The following is a 15421-nucleotide window of genomic DNA, read 5'->3' on the forward strand; positions in this document are numbered from 1 at the left end:
ATTGCACATAACCCAGCTCTTTACATTGAAATTATCCTTTGGATTTTAGAGTGTTTGCAGAAAGTCTATGAGAATATCCTGGGCTACTGAGGCCATTAAATGGCTTATACTTTCTTGAGATTCATTTCAGTAGAAGGTGCAGGAAATATATATTAAATTCTTTTATTCAAACTCAGTAGATGGTTTGGGACAATTAATTTCCAATTGTTTCCCAGTAGAGCAGATTTACTTGTATATTAATGAGGCACAGGTGTTAGGCCCCTGGTGCCTGCATGCCTGGGAGGCATATTTAGGTTGTTTATCTAGTCAGCCATAGGTACTGCAAGGTACTCAAGCTTGCCTTTAACCGTTTATACAGTGAGGGTTTTTAATTTTTTGATGTTTTTTTAAATTTGCTAGCACCTGTTAAAATTTTAAAACTGATCATGTAGAAAGATATAGGAGGGATTTCAATAGTAAATAGCACTAAATGTTAAAGAAAGTCATCTTCTATTATGCCTAACTGCCCAGCTTGACATTAAGAAGAAAAGAAGGTTCATTTAAGCAAATATGTCATGTGAGGTGCTAATACAGCCAACAGTATACTTTTCTGTTGTGTATTTTTGGAATAGGTATTTCTTTGTCTACAGCTGAAACATGAATGTGCTTATATTAATATTCATTTTTCTTGTTTATTCACTGAACTGCAGTACCAACATTTTAGAGGAAATGGAATAGCCTCCATAGACATTATGAATTTCAGTAGCTGGCATAATTATAGCGATCTACATATTCATTAAATCCAATGAAGAAACATGTCCAAAAAGACAGCCATGCGTTTAGAAACGGTACACAAATAAATATATACATTAAAAAAAGTTCCTTTCCTCTATTCATCCAAAATTATGTGGTGTCATATAGTCCTTAAATCAGCTAAGGCTTTTTTGTTTTTTTTACATGTTCTTTCCTTTTGCTTCTGCACACAGTAAAGAATGGGAAGAACTATTTGTAAACAACAATTACTTGGCAACTATACGGCTGAAGGGGATTAATGGGCAGCTGAGAAGCAGCAGGTTCCGTAGTGTTTGCTGGAAGGTAAGAAGAGAAAATATTTATTTACAGTTTGTGGTTGCAATATATCAACACATTACCTGATGCATTGGAAGATTATTGATGCAAAGAATCATGAATTTTCCAAGAGACTTCATCGCAATGTTTTCCTACTGATTTTTATAATTCATAGGACATTTGCTAATCATATTGAGTTGCCTTAAAGCTAAATTGTGGGTGATAGCAAAAGATTTCTAGGAAGGAATCTCTTTGTGCTGGGTAATGTGGTTAGAATTGAGTGGCACACAGGTATCTCTTCTCTCAGTCTCTGTGCAGTGGAGTCATGTACTGGATGTAAACAGGGAGTTTGTCTCACAATTTATGTTTTGTGGAACTTGGGACTCCTTTAAAATCAGTCTCATGCTTCTGATAGCAGCTTTTACTAGTGAAATGAGAAAATAAAGATCAATCCCTTTTGTAGTGACTGGATAGAGGGAAGCCATGATCTTCCAATCTTAAAACACAACAGATCCTCATAGGTCTCTTTGTGATTTTTTGAAGTTGCAGGGGAAGGAAGAAAGAAAGCAAAGTAATACTGAAATACTATATAAAGTCGGAAAGATACTTTTTTTTGCACTGGCATCAGGTCTTCTGTTCTGCACTATTTATAATAATAGGGAGCACTTTCCCTAGTAGAGCTGTGGTACATCAGCATGGATAATTTAAATTACCTCACTTGGAATTTCTCAAGCTTCACTTTTTTTCTATTAAAAAAAAAAAGAAAAAACTTTATATATGAATGAAAGAAATCTGAAAATTGAAATTTTAAATGTATGTGTAATTGAACAAATTTAAAGTTAATGAAAATACTTTCTTAAGGCGGACAGATGAATATATGCTACAAGCATTGTTTTAGGTGTCTCCTTCTTAATGAGCCTCTAACTTACAAGGCCATAATTCAAAACACTGAACTAGCAAAGGCATCAAGCCCCTCACTATCAACTAGTTAAATCAAGGATAGGTTTTATTTTAGAAATAAATCTGCTTTTATTTGCATGTCTCAATATGGGTTAGGGCTCTGTTTTAAATTGCTTGGTTTTTACCATTTTTGCTAAGTTCTTAAATATTTAAGTCTCTTTAGTAATTTGGAAGTGGGTTTTTTTGGTCAGTATTTGCTGTTTTTTAATGCTTTATAGTGTTTAAGTAAAAACATTTAAAAAGCAAGAAAATATTTCACTTTTTCCACATTTTATAGACAATTAAGGAGTATTTTCCAAAAGATATGTCCTCCTAACCCTTGTTAAGCAAAAATAAGAAATAACTGAGATGTAGGCATTCTCAAGGGCTTTTTGCACAATCAACTCTTTTACCTGTTTTGCGGCATTCTAGAACACATTTCTATAGATTAAGATTTTCCCTTTACACATTTCTTAGGTAGAGTACATCTGTCATTGCTTAGTTTCCACTCTGCATTTTTGTTTGGTTTTAAGCATGTTGCATTAGCTCATCAGTGTTAGCCTAAATAGCTTATTTGTATATTTATTTTCATCCCTTTGCATTTTGTTTCGGCCTTGGAAGTTTCAGTCAACTTTACTGAAGTTTTGACAGTTTAAAAAGCTTGAGTTTGAGGCTTCAGTTCTTTTCCATGCTTTGTTTTGTACCATAGAAGTGCTGTTGTTTCTAGATCTTTCTGTATTGACTAGGAAGGACTAAAACCAGGAGTATATTATAGATTATTGCTTTATTTTTATGTGTAGAGTACTCGCACCTCCCTTCTGAGACAGTTTATGTTGCCTGATAGGATTTAGTTGAAAAGCAATTAATGAAACATAATTTCTTTTTTGTTTTGTTGATAGTTATTTCTGGAGGTTTTACCCCAAGACAGAAGTCAATGGATTAAAACCACTTCAGACTTAAGAACTTCTTACAATAAGATCAAAGAAATTGTAAGTTGGTACAAAATATGTTCTCTCATGCTTTGATGTAGGTATTAATGCTTACATTGTAACAGAAGAGGATTTTATTTTTTCTGTTTATACCCAGCACATTACAAACCCTCGGAAAGCAGGACAACAAGATCTGATAATCAACAACCCACTCTCTCAGGACGAGGGGGTAAGTTGACCCTTAGTTCTATCAACATGTGTGCTACTAGAATTCCTATCATCATCACACTGACACAAGTGAGTTCTTGCTGAAGAAGGCAAAATGGAAGGTGCTAAAATCTCCTCCTGAATTTCCAAATTGACTTGTCTTAACAATTGGTTCACAGACTCTGCTGAACAACCTGAAATGCTCGTTTACAGATTAATATCCTGATTTTCAGGGTTTATTGCAGGGAAGGCTCTCATGAACTGGACTGTAAGTCCAGTTTCACAGCATACTCTTTCTTTAATTGATACACTGTGTGTTTCCATATTATACATGACATGGTTCTATTAGGAGGAGGGTTTATACAATCAATAAGGAGGCATTGCTGTTAACAGTTAATACTGAAGAACCTTCTTCTGGAAGTTTGTTCATCCTTGGAAGTTTTTAGAGTTGTATGGCTGAGTTGTAATCATGCTGAGTTAATGTGCAAAGTACCAGGCTGCAAGATAGGTATTTCTTCCAAGGTTTTAATTCTTTTCTCTATAGTTAGAAGAAACAAAAGTTTCTTTTCTAATCAGAAAGCAGCCAGCTGCAAAATGAAAGATCCAGATTTTAAAGAAATACTGAAAATGTGGTAAAACATTCACCCCACTGTCATTAAGTGCAGAGCATCCAGCTCTCATTGAAATTAATAGGACCTCCTAGTAGCTTGCTATTTTAAAAAGTCATGACACTTTGAGGAGGGCTTACATGTAGATTTGTGAGCTTAATTTTAGTGTTGTTGTTGTTTTTTTAATAGTGTTTTTCTACTGCATTTTGTTATACCTGAAAAGCTCTTAAGTATATTGTAGCACATCATTAAACTTTTCTGTTAATTATGTTACCATTTTTGAAAATTTTCTAATCAAACTTTCAAAGTAACTTAATACCATGAAAATAATTTGTTTGGCTTCATTTAAGAAATTTACACCTGACATAGGTATCTTTGGTGGTATTGTACTTTCATTTTGTTTACAAACAGAAGGCCATATTTTGTTTGTATTTAATATGGTACTCTGCTTCATATTTCATGGGGAAGGAGAAATTTGCTTGTTGAAACATGGAAGTATTGATCATAGGCACCTTGGTGGCTCTCCAGCCCGTATGACTGTGCATACCATCAAATTGTTCATGAATCCAGCTGGATAGAAAGCTGTGGCAAATGTAACAGATTTAAAGTATTTCTGCTGTAGTCTGTAATTCTACACAGTGGCACAACCTTCTTTCTGCCTATGAGGTCTTTAGGAGATAGAAGATGAAGGTTAACATGTTAGAGTATGTGGCAGGGGATTACTCTGTAAAAAGACACAGACCAAATCAGGCATAGAAATGAACAGCAAAGATCCTGCAAGACTCTGCAGTGACTTAATGTTTGACCCTTTCAGTGTCCTGGCGTTCCTTTTTGCAGCACAGAGTCTGTTTCCTTCATCCTTTGTTCTTTGGGACTGGGATGGGAGCAGAGGCAGGGGAGTTTCAAAATGTGATCTAGGGGCATGGAAAGAGCTGTGTGTTAAAAAGATGCTAGATTTATGTAAGACATTGTCAAGCATATAAATTTTTTAAGTTTGGGGTATTTTTCATAGTTTGTAAAACAAGTATAGATACTAATTACCTTTTGTGTTGTTGTTATTTTACCTCCCTTCCACTTAATTTACTTTCTCTTTTATTTCTGTGGACCATAAGCCACCATGGCAATGAATTGTTTACAAGGGAGCAAGGAATCCTGGAAGTATTGTAGCCACTGTCTTTGTATGGTATTTCATTCACTGGTGCTGCTGCTATCTGAAAATGAACCTGCATGAAAAGGCTGCTATCGATTTTGTTCCTTTTGTATTTTGATCAACAAACTACTATCTCTTTACAGAGAACAGAGTTTTCAATACTTTCTCTGGACCATACAGACAACATTTGCTGACTTTTTTCAGGTTAGCTTTTGCAAAATATTGGTAAACAAGGCGGGGAAACCGAAGAAAAAGAATGAACCAGTCATAAGCACAGATACAGAAGCTAAACCTACTTCCAACTCTTTTATTTAACATTTTTTGTATGTCGAGAGTGAGCCTAAAATACCCTGGTTTTTTGCTGTCAGAACTTTTTTTTTATCTGCACTGTGTATATGCACCATTATAATGGATGTCATTTTTATAATAGGTATTTGATTCTTATTTAAGTTTGCCTCCACTATGACAAAATAGCTTACTTCCAAACAATTTATTAGGATGGAAATTACAGCAGCTTCTAGTTAGTGTCCATACACTTGTGGGAGAGGGGTAAAACAGTACAATGACAGAGACCTTTTCCCATGAGTGAACTACTGAATTGAGCGGCTGGTCTTGGTAAGCTTGAATTTACTCTGCCTTCCTAAATAATCTTCATTAACCCCTTACAAGTAGCTCACAGACCTGTAGTCATCCAGTGAGACAATGGAGTGAGCCTAAAACAAGGATCAAGGAGGCGGAGTCTTTTAATCTCTGATCTAAACTGACTTCCTCAGATGCGTTAGGCTGATCACCAACATTCTTTTTCACCCATAAAATATTGATATACCTATCTACCAGGAATGTTGAGAATGAATTAGTTAAATATATTTACAGAACTTTGCTGCTGCAGTATATAAATCGTAAGTATTAGTAGAAGTCTCTGTCTCATACCATTTTTCCATGTTTCAGAGTCTTTGGAATAAATTTTTCCAGGATAAAGAGCTTCGAGCAATGATTGAACAAGATGTGACAAGAACGTATGTAGATCTTTAAAGAAATTTCTATATATAACTTTAGATTCTTTGGTTTTATGTAGTACACATTATATTGTTGGTTTTTGCCTTTGGTTAGTGTAAATTCTTGAACATGAATGTGTGGAAACATACATTAAATGTATAAAAATAGAGCTTGCTTAGATTGAAAAACAAGAAAATTCAGTTAAACATTAAACCCTGGAGATTTATTGGTATCATTGTGGAAAAGCTCTTCTAAATTAAGATATTAGAGAACTTATTACTATGTGAAATATAAAGTAGTTTTCCAGATGAAGCAAGGAGAGGGTAAGAGAAACTGAAAGAAAGGTCTTGTAACTAAATTGTGATCATAATAAATATTGGACAGATTATTTTCTAATAATTCTAACACTTAATCAATAAAAAACATACATAATGTATATATATTACTATACTTATATTTTCATTAGTAAGGGAAATGTCACTCATCCAGAGATCTATCTTTATTTATCACTTTTCTAGTATTATTTGTCACATTTACCTTTTGAAAGTTGCCCTAATATTACTGTGACTGTGTTTTCATCCTCTTGGCCCTTAGGTGATTCCTGCTTAGGAACTTGTTTGAGTTAGAACACTCATTTCCTTTAAACATTTCTTTTTAGAGTGTAAGCATTGACTGATATGTAAATCTAATTAAGTTCCATTACTGGTTTGCTACCACATGAAATTTTGCTGTATTGCAAATATTTTTCCTTAGAACTTGAAAAAAGTGGAGATAGTCATAGATTTTACAAATCCCAAGTTCACACATTTTTATTTACAAAAATAAAGCCAGGCAGAAGAAGTCATTGCTCTCTGGTTTTGGAATACTTCATATGTCCGTCCCTAGACCCAATCTTGAATGCATTTTGCCATGAGACGTATAATTAAAATCTGAGTATGCTTTCATGTGCATTCTCACAGATGGTATTTTTTTGTTTGTTAAAGGAAAGCAGTTCAGGATGTTCTAAGATTAAAATATATACGTATCTAAACTATAATTGGGGAATTAAAAGTTGCATGGAGGTTATGTTGGATGTAAGACTGCTGTTTAAAAATATACACATGCATACAAAGCCCAGGCTGTCACTCTGGCAAATGGCAGAGTCAGTAATACTCACTAGTATCAGTAGTAGAAACTAAAGAAATTTCATGTATGTATTTATACAAAATAATATCTAATATCATTGTCATTATGTGTCAACAATATAAAAAAAAGTCAAACAGTGGAGTAAAAATTACCTATATAACATTAATTTATTTGATTTAAGAACATACATTTATATATACAATTTTTGTTTGCTTAATCATAAAATGTTGTGAGCATTTTATGTACACATATGTATCTGTTTGTAAACTATCATCAGTGTAGGAAGTAGTAAGTTCTACTTTCCTTGGCTTTGGAATGTAAATGTCTAGGTTTTATTACCCTCTTTCTTTCTCCAGTATTTTAAGAAAGCAAAATGCTTAGGGGCCATTCCCAGTAGAGTAATCAAGTGGATTTATTATCTTTTGTAGTAGTATTTTTACATATTGGTCTATCTAGTTTCTGCTTCAGGAGTACCAATCTCAGTTTAGGATGGTGGAAGCTGCGTGAAGATGAGTTGTGGTGGGTGCTGCAGTTTCAAGCTCTCCATCTCCTAAATAACAAAAAAAACCCACACCCATTAAAAAAAAAATAGTATGTAGGAGACATTAGGCAGCTACATCCTTCCTAAGCATATGTGTAGAAGGGACTGGAAGAAACAGCAACCCATTGAGTATGAACACGGGAGACAAAATCTGGTTTCTCTGTAAGAGGAGGGACTGCTGGAAGGGAGAGCCACCTTTGTACACCAATTTATTAAAAAAAAAATAATAAATGAGGAGCTGCGATGATGATGATGAAGATGAGGGTGATGATGATGATGACGACAACTAGCCAAACCTTTGCAGTTGCAAGAACGTCTTCCATTTTTTCTGCCATTCCAGCTGAGGAACAGGGTTGAGGACTGGCTGGGGAGGGAATCCATTGATGGAAGAAAAGATAGTGCTTGGTTGTGGTTAAGAGCCTCATTTCTGTCTACCACCAAATTTGTTTCACAAAGTATTTGTGCATCCTTTTATCTGGTTGCCAGCTTAAGTTTCTTCTGGGTCCAGTCTGGCTGCCAGAACCCTGCTGCCCCTACAGGGGCTAGAGGAATGTTTTAAAAAAATTTGACTAACTGGTGCTGGTCATTACTTTCAGAAAGCAGAGGCTTGCATGCACCATTACTGTTTTGGTAGAACAGTCTAGGAAAATTCCCATGTCCTTATGGAGTCTTTCTTAGAAATGTAATTAAATGCAATATTCCATTGTTGATGAAAAGCATTCTCACCTTGCCTGATTGGAGTATACTGTATTTCTAAACCAGTGCTTTAATCATAAAATTACATTATACATAAAAATTCATCCTGATCTGATAGTTGCCTCATGATCTCTTGTATTTACATTTACTATAATTAATACTTCAGCCAGCTTATTCGTGAGTTCATTATTATCCTTTCTGTCACAATCTCTGGTATTACTAGATCCTCACATTTATCTCTGTGTATTTTTGAGTTTTCTTTGTTAGTCTTGTGTTCCTAAACTTCACAGGGCAGGCCTGAATAACAGTCCTTCAGAAATAATCTCTTCAAGCCCCTGAATTACATAGATTGCCATCTGCTCAAATGCACTCTTGGTCTCAGCTGTGTCCTTCCCTTACAGTAATATGATTAGTACAAGAGCATTCAAGTTTCCAAATGTTGGTCTAACATTTCCCAACAGGTGCCAGGAAAATGTTACACCCCTCATCCTACTTCCTTTCTCAGGACTTTGGCATCACTGCATTTAAACTATAGTGTCTTCTCTGCCTTGGCTCTTGATTCAGGTCCTTCATCCAAGGATTTCAAAGCACCTTTCTAGCTTTAATTAGTTATGTCTCTTGGCTTACTTGTCATCACCTCTGTGAGATGACCACAGTAATTATTAACACTAATAGTTTTATCTGAAGTAATTTACTGTAATTCTCTGTGACAGGCTTTATAACAGCAATAATAGTATTAACTGGCCTGCTATAGCATTGTAGCTCAGACTTGGGAAGCAGGAAAAGCAAAATTTCCACTTGAAGAAAACTTACCTGCATTCTGTGTGATTTCATTTTAAAACTGATAATACTATATCCTTTATTTCAGCAATCTAGCCTGAGGCCTATGATTGTTTAAGTATTCCTCTATTTTTCGTTGTCCAACTTTACCTTTTCCTTTCTTATTAGTATTATATTTTCCAGATTTGTATGTTTTATTTGTTATTGCTCCATATAGCTGCATGTGGCTTGGAGTGATTGCTTTATGAAATGTATTTTGCTGTCTAGTTCCTTCTTCAGTAAGCATGAAAACCCTTTTATCTGTGCACTTTTTCAATAAAGTACGTCCTGCATAATCACTTTATATCTGACATCCAGCAATCCAGAAGCAGGATGCAGAGGTGACAGTTGCTTCAGAATAGTTACAGATTGTAATTTTTTTAATTTTTCTGGATTATATGCAGATAACCGGATTTTCCCAGAAGCTTTTTTCCATTATTCTCACACTAGGTCCACTTCATTCTAGTCAACTTAAAGGATTAAATTATTTCATAATTGTGAAGTTCATTTGCTACTAAAGACAGTGAAATGCCTAATTATATTGCATCAGAAAATATGCCAGTAAGCTATATTGGAGTTTAGGATACTGGTTTTCATTACAATTATGAGGTATTTTAATATTCATAGAATCATCCTGGTTGGAAAGGACCTTTGAAGATCATCAAGTCCAACCATAACCTAATCACTCTACCATAACTTAATCTACCTGTTCAGTGCTTAAATCATGTCACAAAGCACTATATCTGTATTTCTTTTAAGCACTTGCAGAGATGGTGGCTCCCAACACCTCCCTGGGCAGCCTGTTCCAGTGTCCAACCATTTGTTCTTGTTTTTAATATGCTAACCATTTTCAAAGGTTAACGAAGTAATGAAGCCTTGTGTATATGTTTCTTCTGACATGCTCTTCATTCTTCCATTTTATTCCAGTTTATAACTGGAATTTTTACAAACTTCCTTAACATACTGTAGCTCTTGTACTCTTCCTTTGCCCAGCTTTTATCTTGAGAAAAATGAAGAGCAGGACTAAGCCCTATTCATGAAAATTCAGGGCAGGCTGATGATCCAGTTACAGTTGCTAACCTAACACAGATTAAAAATATTGGAGCATGTCATGGGAAGTATGTTTTTTAATATGTGGAGATTAGATCGTCAGTGGTTATTTTTCCAGTTCCTGAATTAAATTACTCAATAGATAACTGCATTCAAAAGTTTTCGTTTTAACTGGCTTCCTTTTTTAAGGGAAGAAGTGTCTGCTTGGATTTTGTGATCATGCTCCTTTTCTAAGTGTTCCAAGCAAATTTTAGATTCATTGGCAAAGGACTGGCAATCCATGGAGCACAATCTTGGAGTTAGGTTCCTGTTAGGATGCTCTGTCTGCTGGGACCAGGATGGTCTTCTGGACTGCGAGGTTTGACAATAAGAGCCTGTGTACAGGATGGAGAGGGTAGATAGTAATTCCTTCTCGTTATGTCTCCTTTCATTCTGCTTCAACTCAACTTGCTTTCATTATACGAGGGAACAAAGGAACCTGATTCTTTAGATGGGAACATACTCGTATGGTGCATTATTTTATTTTTATTAGATTCTCCAAGTTATTTATTTTCAGTGGATTGGCTGTAAGAAGCTGACTATTAAAACAATATGCCATTGTATTTCATTCTTGCAGATCTCTAGTTTTCACAATACTAAAAGGGGTAACTTATTTAAATATAACCATTGATATCATCACATCTATGTAGCAGACTGTTGTATATTAAAGAACATGGTTCGGGATTTTAGTTGCAAAAAAATGTAACAAAACTTTACAAGTGTTCTCACTCTAGCAGGATCCAAAATTCACAGAGAGGTGGGAAAGCAGACAAGGAAGTTATTGTCTTACCTAAAACGATTTCTAGAAGACCAGTGACTTGAGATTCTGTGCACTGTGTATTGCTTATTTTCGCTGTATTTCTTAATTTTCAGCTTTCCTGAAATGCAGTATTTCCAGCAAGAGAATGTGAGGAAAATTCTTACAGATGTTCTATTCTGCTACGCCAGAGAAAATGAGCAGTTGCTTTATAAACAGGTAATGAAAATACTGTACAGGTGGCATTCATTGACTCAACATTTTCTATATGGTTTGACAATAATGTAGTTCTGTTGTATCTGAAGCTGTATCATAATGCTAAAGTAATCAAAGAGCTGCTTGTCAGCTGGATAGTAAGAAAAGTAAGCTCACTGAATTACACAGTCCCTGAAATTGTTTGCTAAGTTGTCTAACTTCTAATTTCTTTATAAACAACATCTTTTTCTTCAGTGCTGGCTAAGTGAGAAAGGGGAAAAGAAAGGTTTTCTTTGCTTAGGTAAGGTAAGTAATTATGCAGCAGGATTAAAAATGGTACTGAATAAACATAAAACATAAATAGTGACTTTTGGAACTCAGGCAAAGATTAATATTTTAGATTCTTCCTCAAAGTGCTAAAGCCATGCAGTACATTAGTGAATAGAGCCTTTGTCTAACCCTGTAGCATCCAAATACAATTCAGCTGACAAATGCCCCTTGACTGAAAGATGAGAGCTACAAATCCTGCTTTTACAGTCTGACCTGAAGGAAAGCCTGCTCAAACCATTTTAGATAAAATGGTAAAGAAAGCCATAAAGCTGTACTAACTATGCATTCATAGGGGATGCAGGCTAAATTCATTTAACATTTGTTCCAAAGTGAGTAGAAGCTTGACACTAAACTAATATAGCATGACCAATATACAGAGTGTTGACATAAGTATATTTGTATTTGTTTCTTCAGGATATTAACTGTAGGGTACATAGAGACCAACAGACTGAGGGATACTCTGTTTGTGTGGACAAAGGATAAACTGTAGAGCTGCAAACTTCAGGTTGGCAGAAAATTTTTCACAACAGAAATCCAGCAAATGTGAAGATTTTTATGAGATGCTGTATGCTTTCAGGCATGGTCTGTGACCATCCTGTTCTCAACCCAAGAAGTACTGACATTTTGTGAAAAAACTACATCTATGAGTCAAAGGAACAGTTACTTCTAAAGAACTGTGTTACAGGTTAGATAAAAAATTGAATATTTAGTTATCAAACATTTGAAATCTGTATTAGGTGGTTATTTCTCCTCTTTTGATAGTCTATGAGCAAGGACTGGTCTTACATGAGAACGAGAAAATAGGAGATTTGTGAGCTGTATTTTAAAGGGCACTGGTAAAGAAAACACTTCAGTAATATTCAGCTTCCTCGTTTTAATGAATATAGGGCAGACTACTGATTCCACACATTCCAGCTAATTTAGTCTATCATTTATTGAACAAGAAGTATTATTTTACTCTTTGATATGACTTAAAAGGACTTAAATACCCTCTGCTCATATTTAAAATCCTCTTTATTCCTTACCAAGAAAGAATACCTTTCTACATAAGGATAGAATATTTAGCCAGATCAAATTTTTAAAAAAAGCCCTGAGTTTCATCACAAGCTGTTAAAGCTATTATTTTGTACTAGGTGACACCCCGTTTAACATAGACCATATTGTTAATAGTTATGGGATTTTATTGAATTAATGAGACTGTTATCATGTAGTAGAATGTCTTGCTGAGTTAATTGAAACTGCAGAGATTATATAAATGGTATTAATGAACTTTGACTGCCTGATGCCTCAGCTTTAATAAAGACTGCTTGGTGGGCTAAATGAACATAGGCAGATAAAAGAAAAGGTTCAATTTTGCGAGCCTACAGGCTGTTGACAAAGAAAACTTCTTTACCTCTGCTTTCAACTGGTGTGCATTAGTAGTGCAGTAATTCCAGGAAGGGGTTGCCACAGGACTAAGGGGAGAGGTGAAGCGCAGAAAATGAAGTGAATTTGGACCACGAAAAACTGCTGGTTTAATCTTTTTGAAGTGTGTTCAGTATATCACCCAAGTTTCATGGTGCTGTGCCAAGTCCACAAAATAGCAGGTGGTTGTGGTTTTCCTCTCATGTCATTTTTACTAGGAGCTTTTCTTTTTTCTTACCTCATTTTAAAACGGTGGATTTGTTTGTTTGGTTGTTTTTTTGATTCATATTCCTGTTAGCTGATTAGTAACAATCCTGCTCCTGGTTTTTTGTCCCTGCATCCCTCTCTTTTTAGATAACATTTCATTCATGTCCATCGGTACCCTTCTTTGAATTAGCTAATAGGAAACCTAGTTTGTGTTGGCAACAGGATATGGTCTTTTCCCCTTTTAGCAAATCCCTATGTTGCAGTCAATCTTCCTGTCCTACTATTTTTACTGGTTCTGTTTTTAACATTCAGTCAAGCCCCACTTCCTATAATAATTTGCACTACATCAAAGCTTGGAATATTTTACTGAAAGTAATGAAGGTTACCATTAATTAATCAATAATAGACTGACTCCAAGCTACTCTCTCCACAGTGACCTGAATACAAAACCCAAATTTAGGAGTTTGTTTTCATATTTAGTATCCATCATGAGACTGGTCCTATTGTTCTCCATGAGAATTCCTGTCTCATTTGTATGACCACATACAAGAGCTGCATTTGCTATTAGAATTGTAACACTGGGCTGATAAATGAAAACTTACACTTGTCTGTCAGCATCTGTACAGGACCTGATCTTTCTCTTGCAAAAAATTTGGAAGAAGTTACAGTTCTTTGACAATTTGCATACTCATAAATGTAAACAAAGTGCATTTGAGGTTTACAACATTTTATTGAAACTATTATATAGCATCAGCGATCAGTCTTACAAGAAGCAATCAATAATATTTGTTTAATATGCATATATGCATAAAAGTTGTCTTTGTAGTAGGTTTTGTGGGGTTTTTGACCAGTGTGAAGTATTTTATTTGATGAGGAAAAAGATTTTTCTGTCCCTGGTCAAATGGAGTAGAATGTTATGAAGCTGTACTACAGATTTTAAAAACAGAATCCTCATTCAGATTGTTGAGTTTTTAAATAGAAGCTGTAAATATAAAATCTAAAGAGAATATTATATTGTACTTAAGAAGATGTAAAAATTACTTTTTGCATTCTTCTGTAAGACTGGTGCCAAAATTCTGGTCCTAGTTACACTGAAAAGAAATAGTGATAATTAAACTCAATCACTGGGCTAACTATTGTTCACTCATGATTTGATTGCCCTTAGAGAAGTCAATATAATTTTGAAGTGCATTGATTCTCTTTTCATTGTGGAAATGCTATATTTCTGGTTTTCTTTCTAAGCCATACAATGTATTATGAAATCAATATTTTGTTGTAGCTGGGAAGTGTCATAAAATTATCTGAGCTCTGTCAACTTATTTATTAACAGTAAAGAGTTTTAGTAAACTGCAGCATTGAAAAGATGTGTATGCATATTACACTGGTAGCTTTTCTTGCCAAGCTAAAAATCTCTAAACATTTGAAGTACGCTTGTAACTGAAAGATCAGAGGTATCTTTTTGAAATTCTGATATTTCATCATCTGTTTATTTTGTTTTTGTTTTATGTGGGCAGCCACATTATGATTCTACTTTATTATCAAGTTGATATATTATTATGTTGGAAAATGTATGATGTGCTTTTATCTTTTATAACTAATTCTTATTTTATGTCCTCTTTCTTTTTCTTTGGCTTATATGTTTACAGCTTAGGTGATAGTCAAGTTTTTGGCATTTCCATTTCTCTTATTTCATGTTAGAATATCAGGGTGAATAAAAGATTAGATATGGAGCTGTTAATTAACCAAGGGCTGTGAGTTTATATGAAAGTACAGCCCAGGTTATCTAGAGTTTATTTAAATATTTTTGCCACCTATATTTATTCTTTAATCCTGGACCTGTCTTCCTGTCTCTGCTACTCCTTTCCCTCTTAGTATGACCATAAGACTTTCAGAAATCTAAAGGGGTCAGCTTGTAATCTAACCCATATTGTTGTGTTTGGGAATTTTACATCAGCTCCTGAAATCAGGTGGCTACACTGGGTTTAATCTTTTTTTTTTTTTCCTAACCGAATTTCTACTTATCCTTCATCTTTCAAAGTACTCCTTAAAGGTTCAGAAATAGGAAGAGAAAGAAATTGCCCAAACTTCAATAGTTTTGCTGTCTTTGGTTTTGCCCAGTCCACTGACTGCTATTACTGCTAACCTCAGTTGAGGCTGTAACAGTCATCCCAATCCTGAAGAAATGAAAATTAAATTTCTTAGGAATTCAGTTGATAGCAGGCAGAGAAATTTCCATCTCTCCTTTCATTCCTTCAACAGTGCTAGGGATTGGAATTGCCTCTTATGAGCAGATAGGATGCACTGACATGCATGCAAGTACACTCAAACTAGATAATGATCTAAAGAAGGCTTCCACATCTGCCTCTCTGCTCAGTTTGGATC

At 34.9% G+C, this 15421-nt stretch overlaps 1 protein-coding gene across 1 annotated transcript in view; it reads left to right on the forward strand.

Moving 5' to 3' along the window:
- TBC1D5 (TBC1 domain family, member 5) overlaps positions 1-15421 on the forward strand; it is a 190943-nt gene that overhangs the window by 42221 nt on the left and 133301 nt on the right. Inside the window, exons 3-7 of the mRNA XM_010007533.1 lie at positions 966-1074; positions 2886-2975; positions 3073-3144; positions 5829-5896; positions 11020-11122. Coding sequence (XP_010005835.1) covers positions 966-1074; positions 2886-2975; positions 3073-3144; positions 5829-5896; positions 11020-11122 — 442 coding nt within the window. The remainder of the gene's footprint in view (positions 1-965; positions 1075-2885; positions 2976-3072; positions 3145-5828; positions 5897-11019; positions 11123-15421) is intronic.

Source organism: Chaetura pelagica, unplaced genomic scaffold (genome assembly GCF_000747805.2).
Source record: "Chaetura pelagica isolate M959 unplaced genomic scaffold, ChaPel_1.0 scaffold10, whole genome shotgun sequence".
NCBI classification, from domain to species: domain Eukaryota; kingdom Metazoa; phylum Chordata; class Aves; order Apodiformes; family Apodidae; genus Chaetura; species Chaetura pelagica.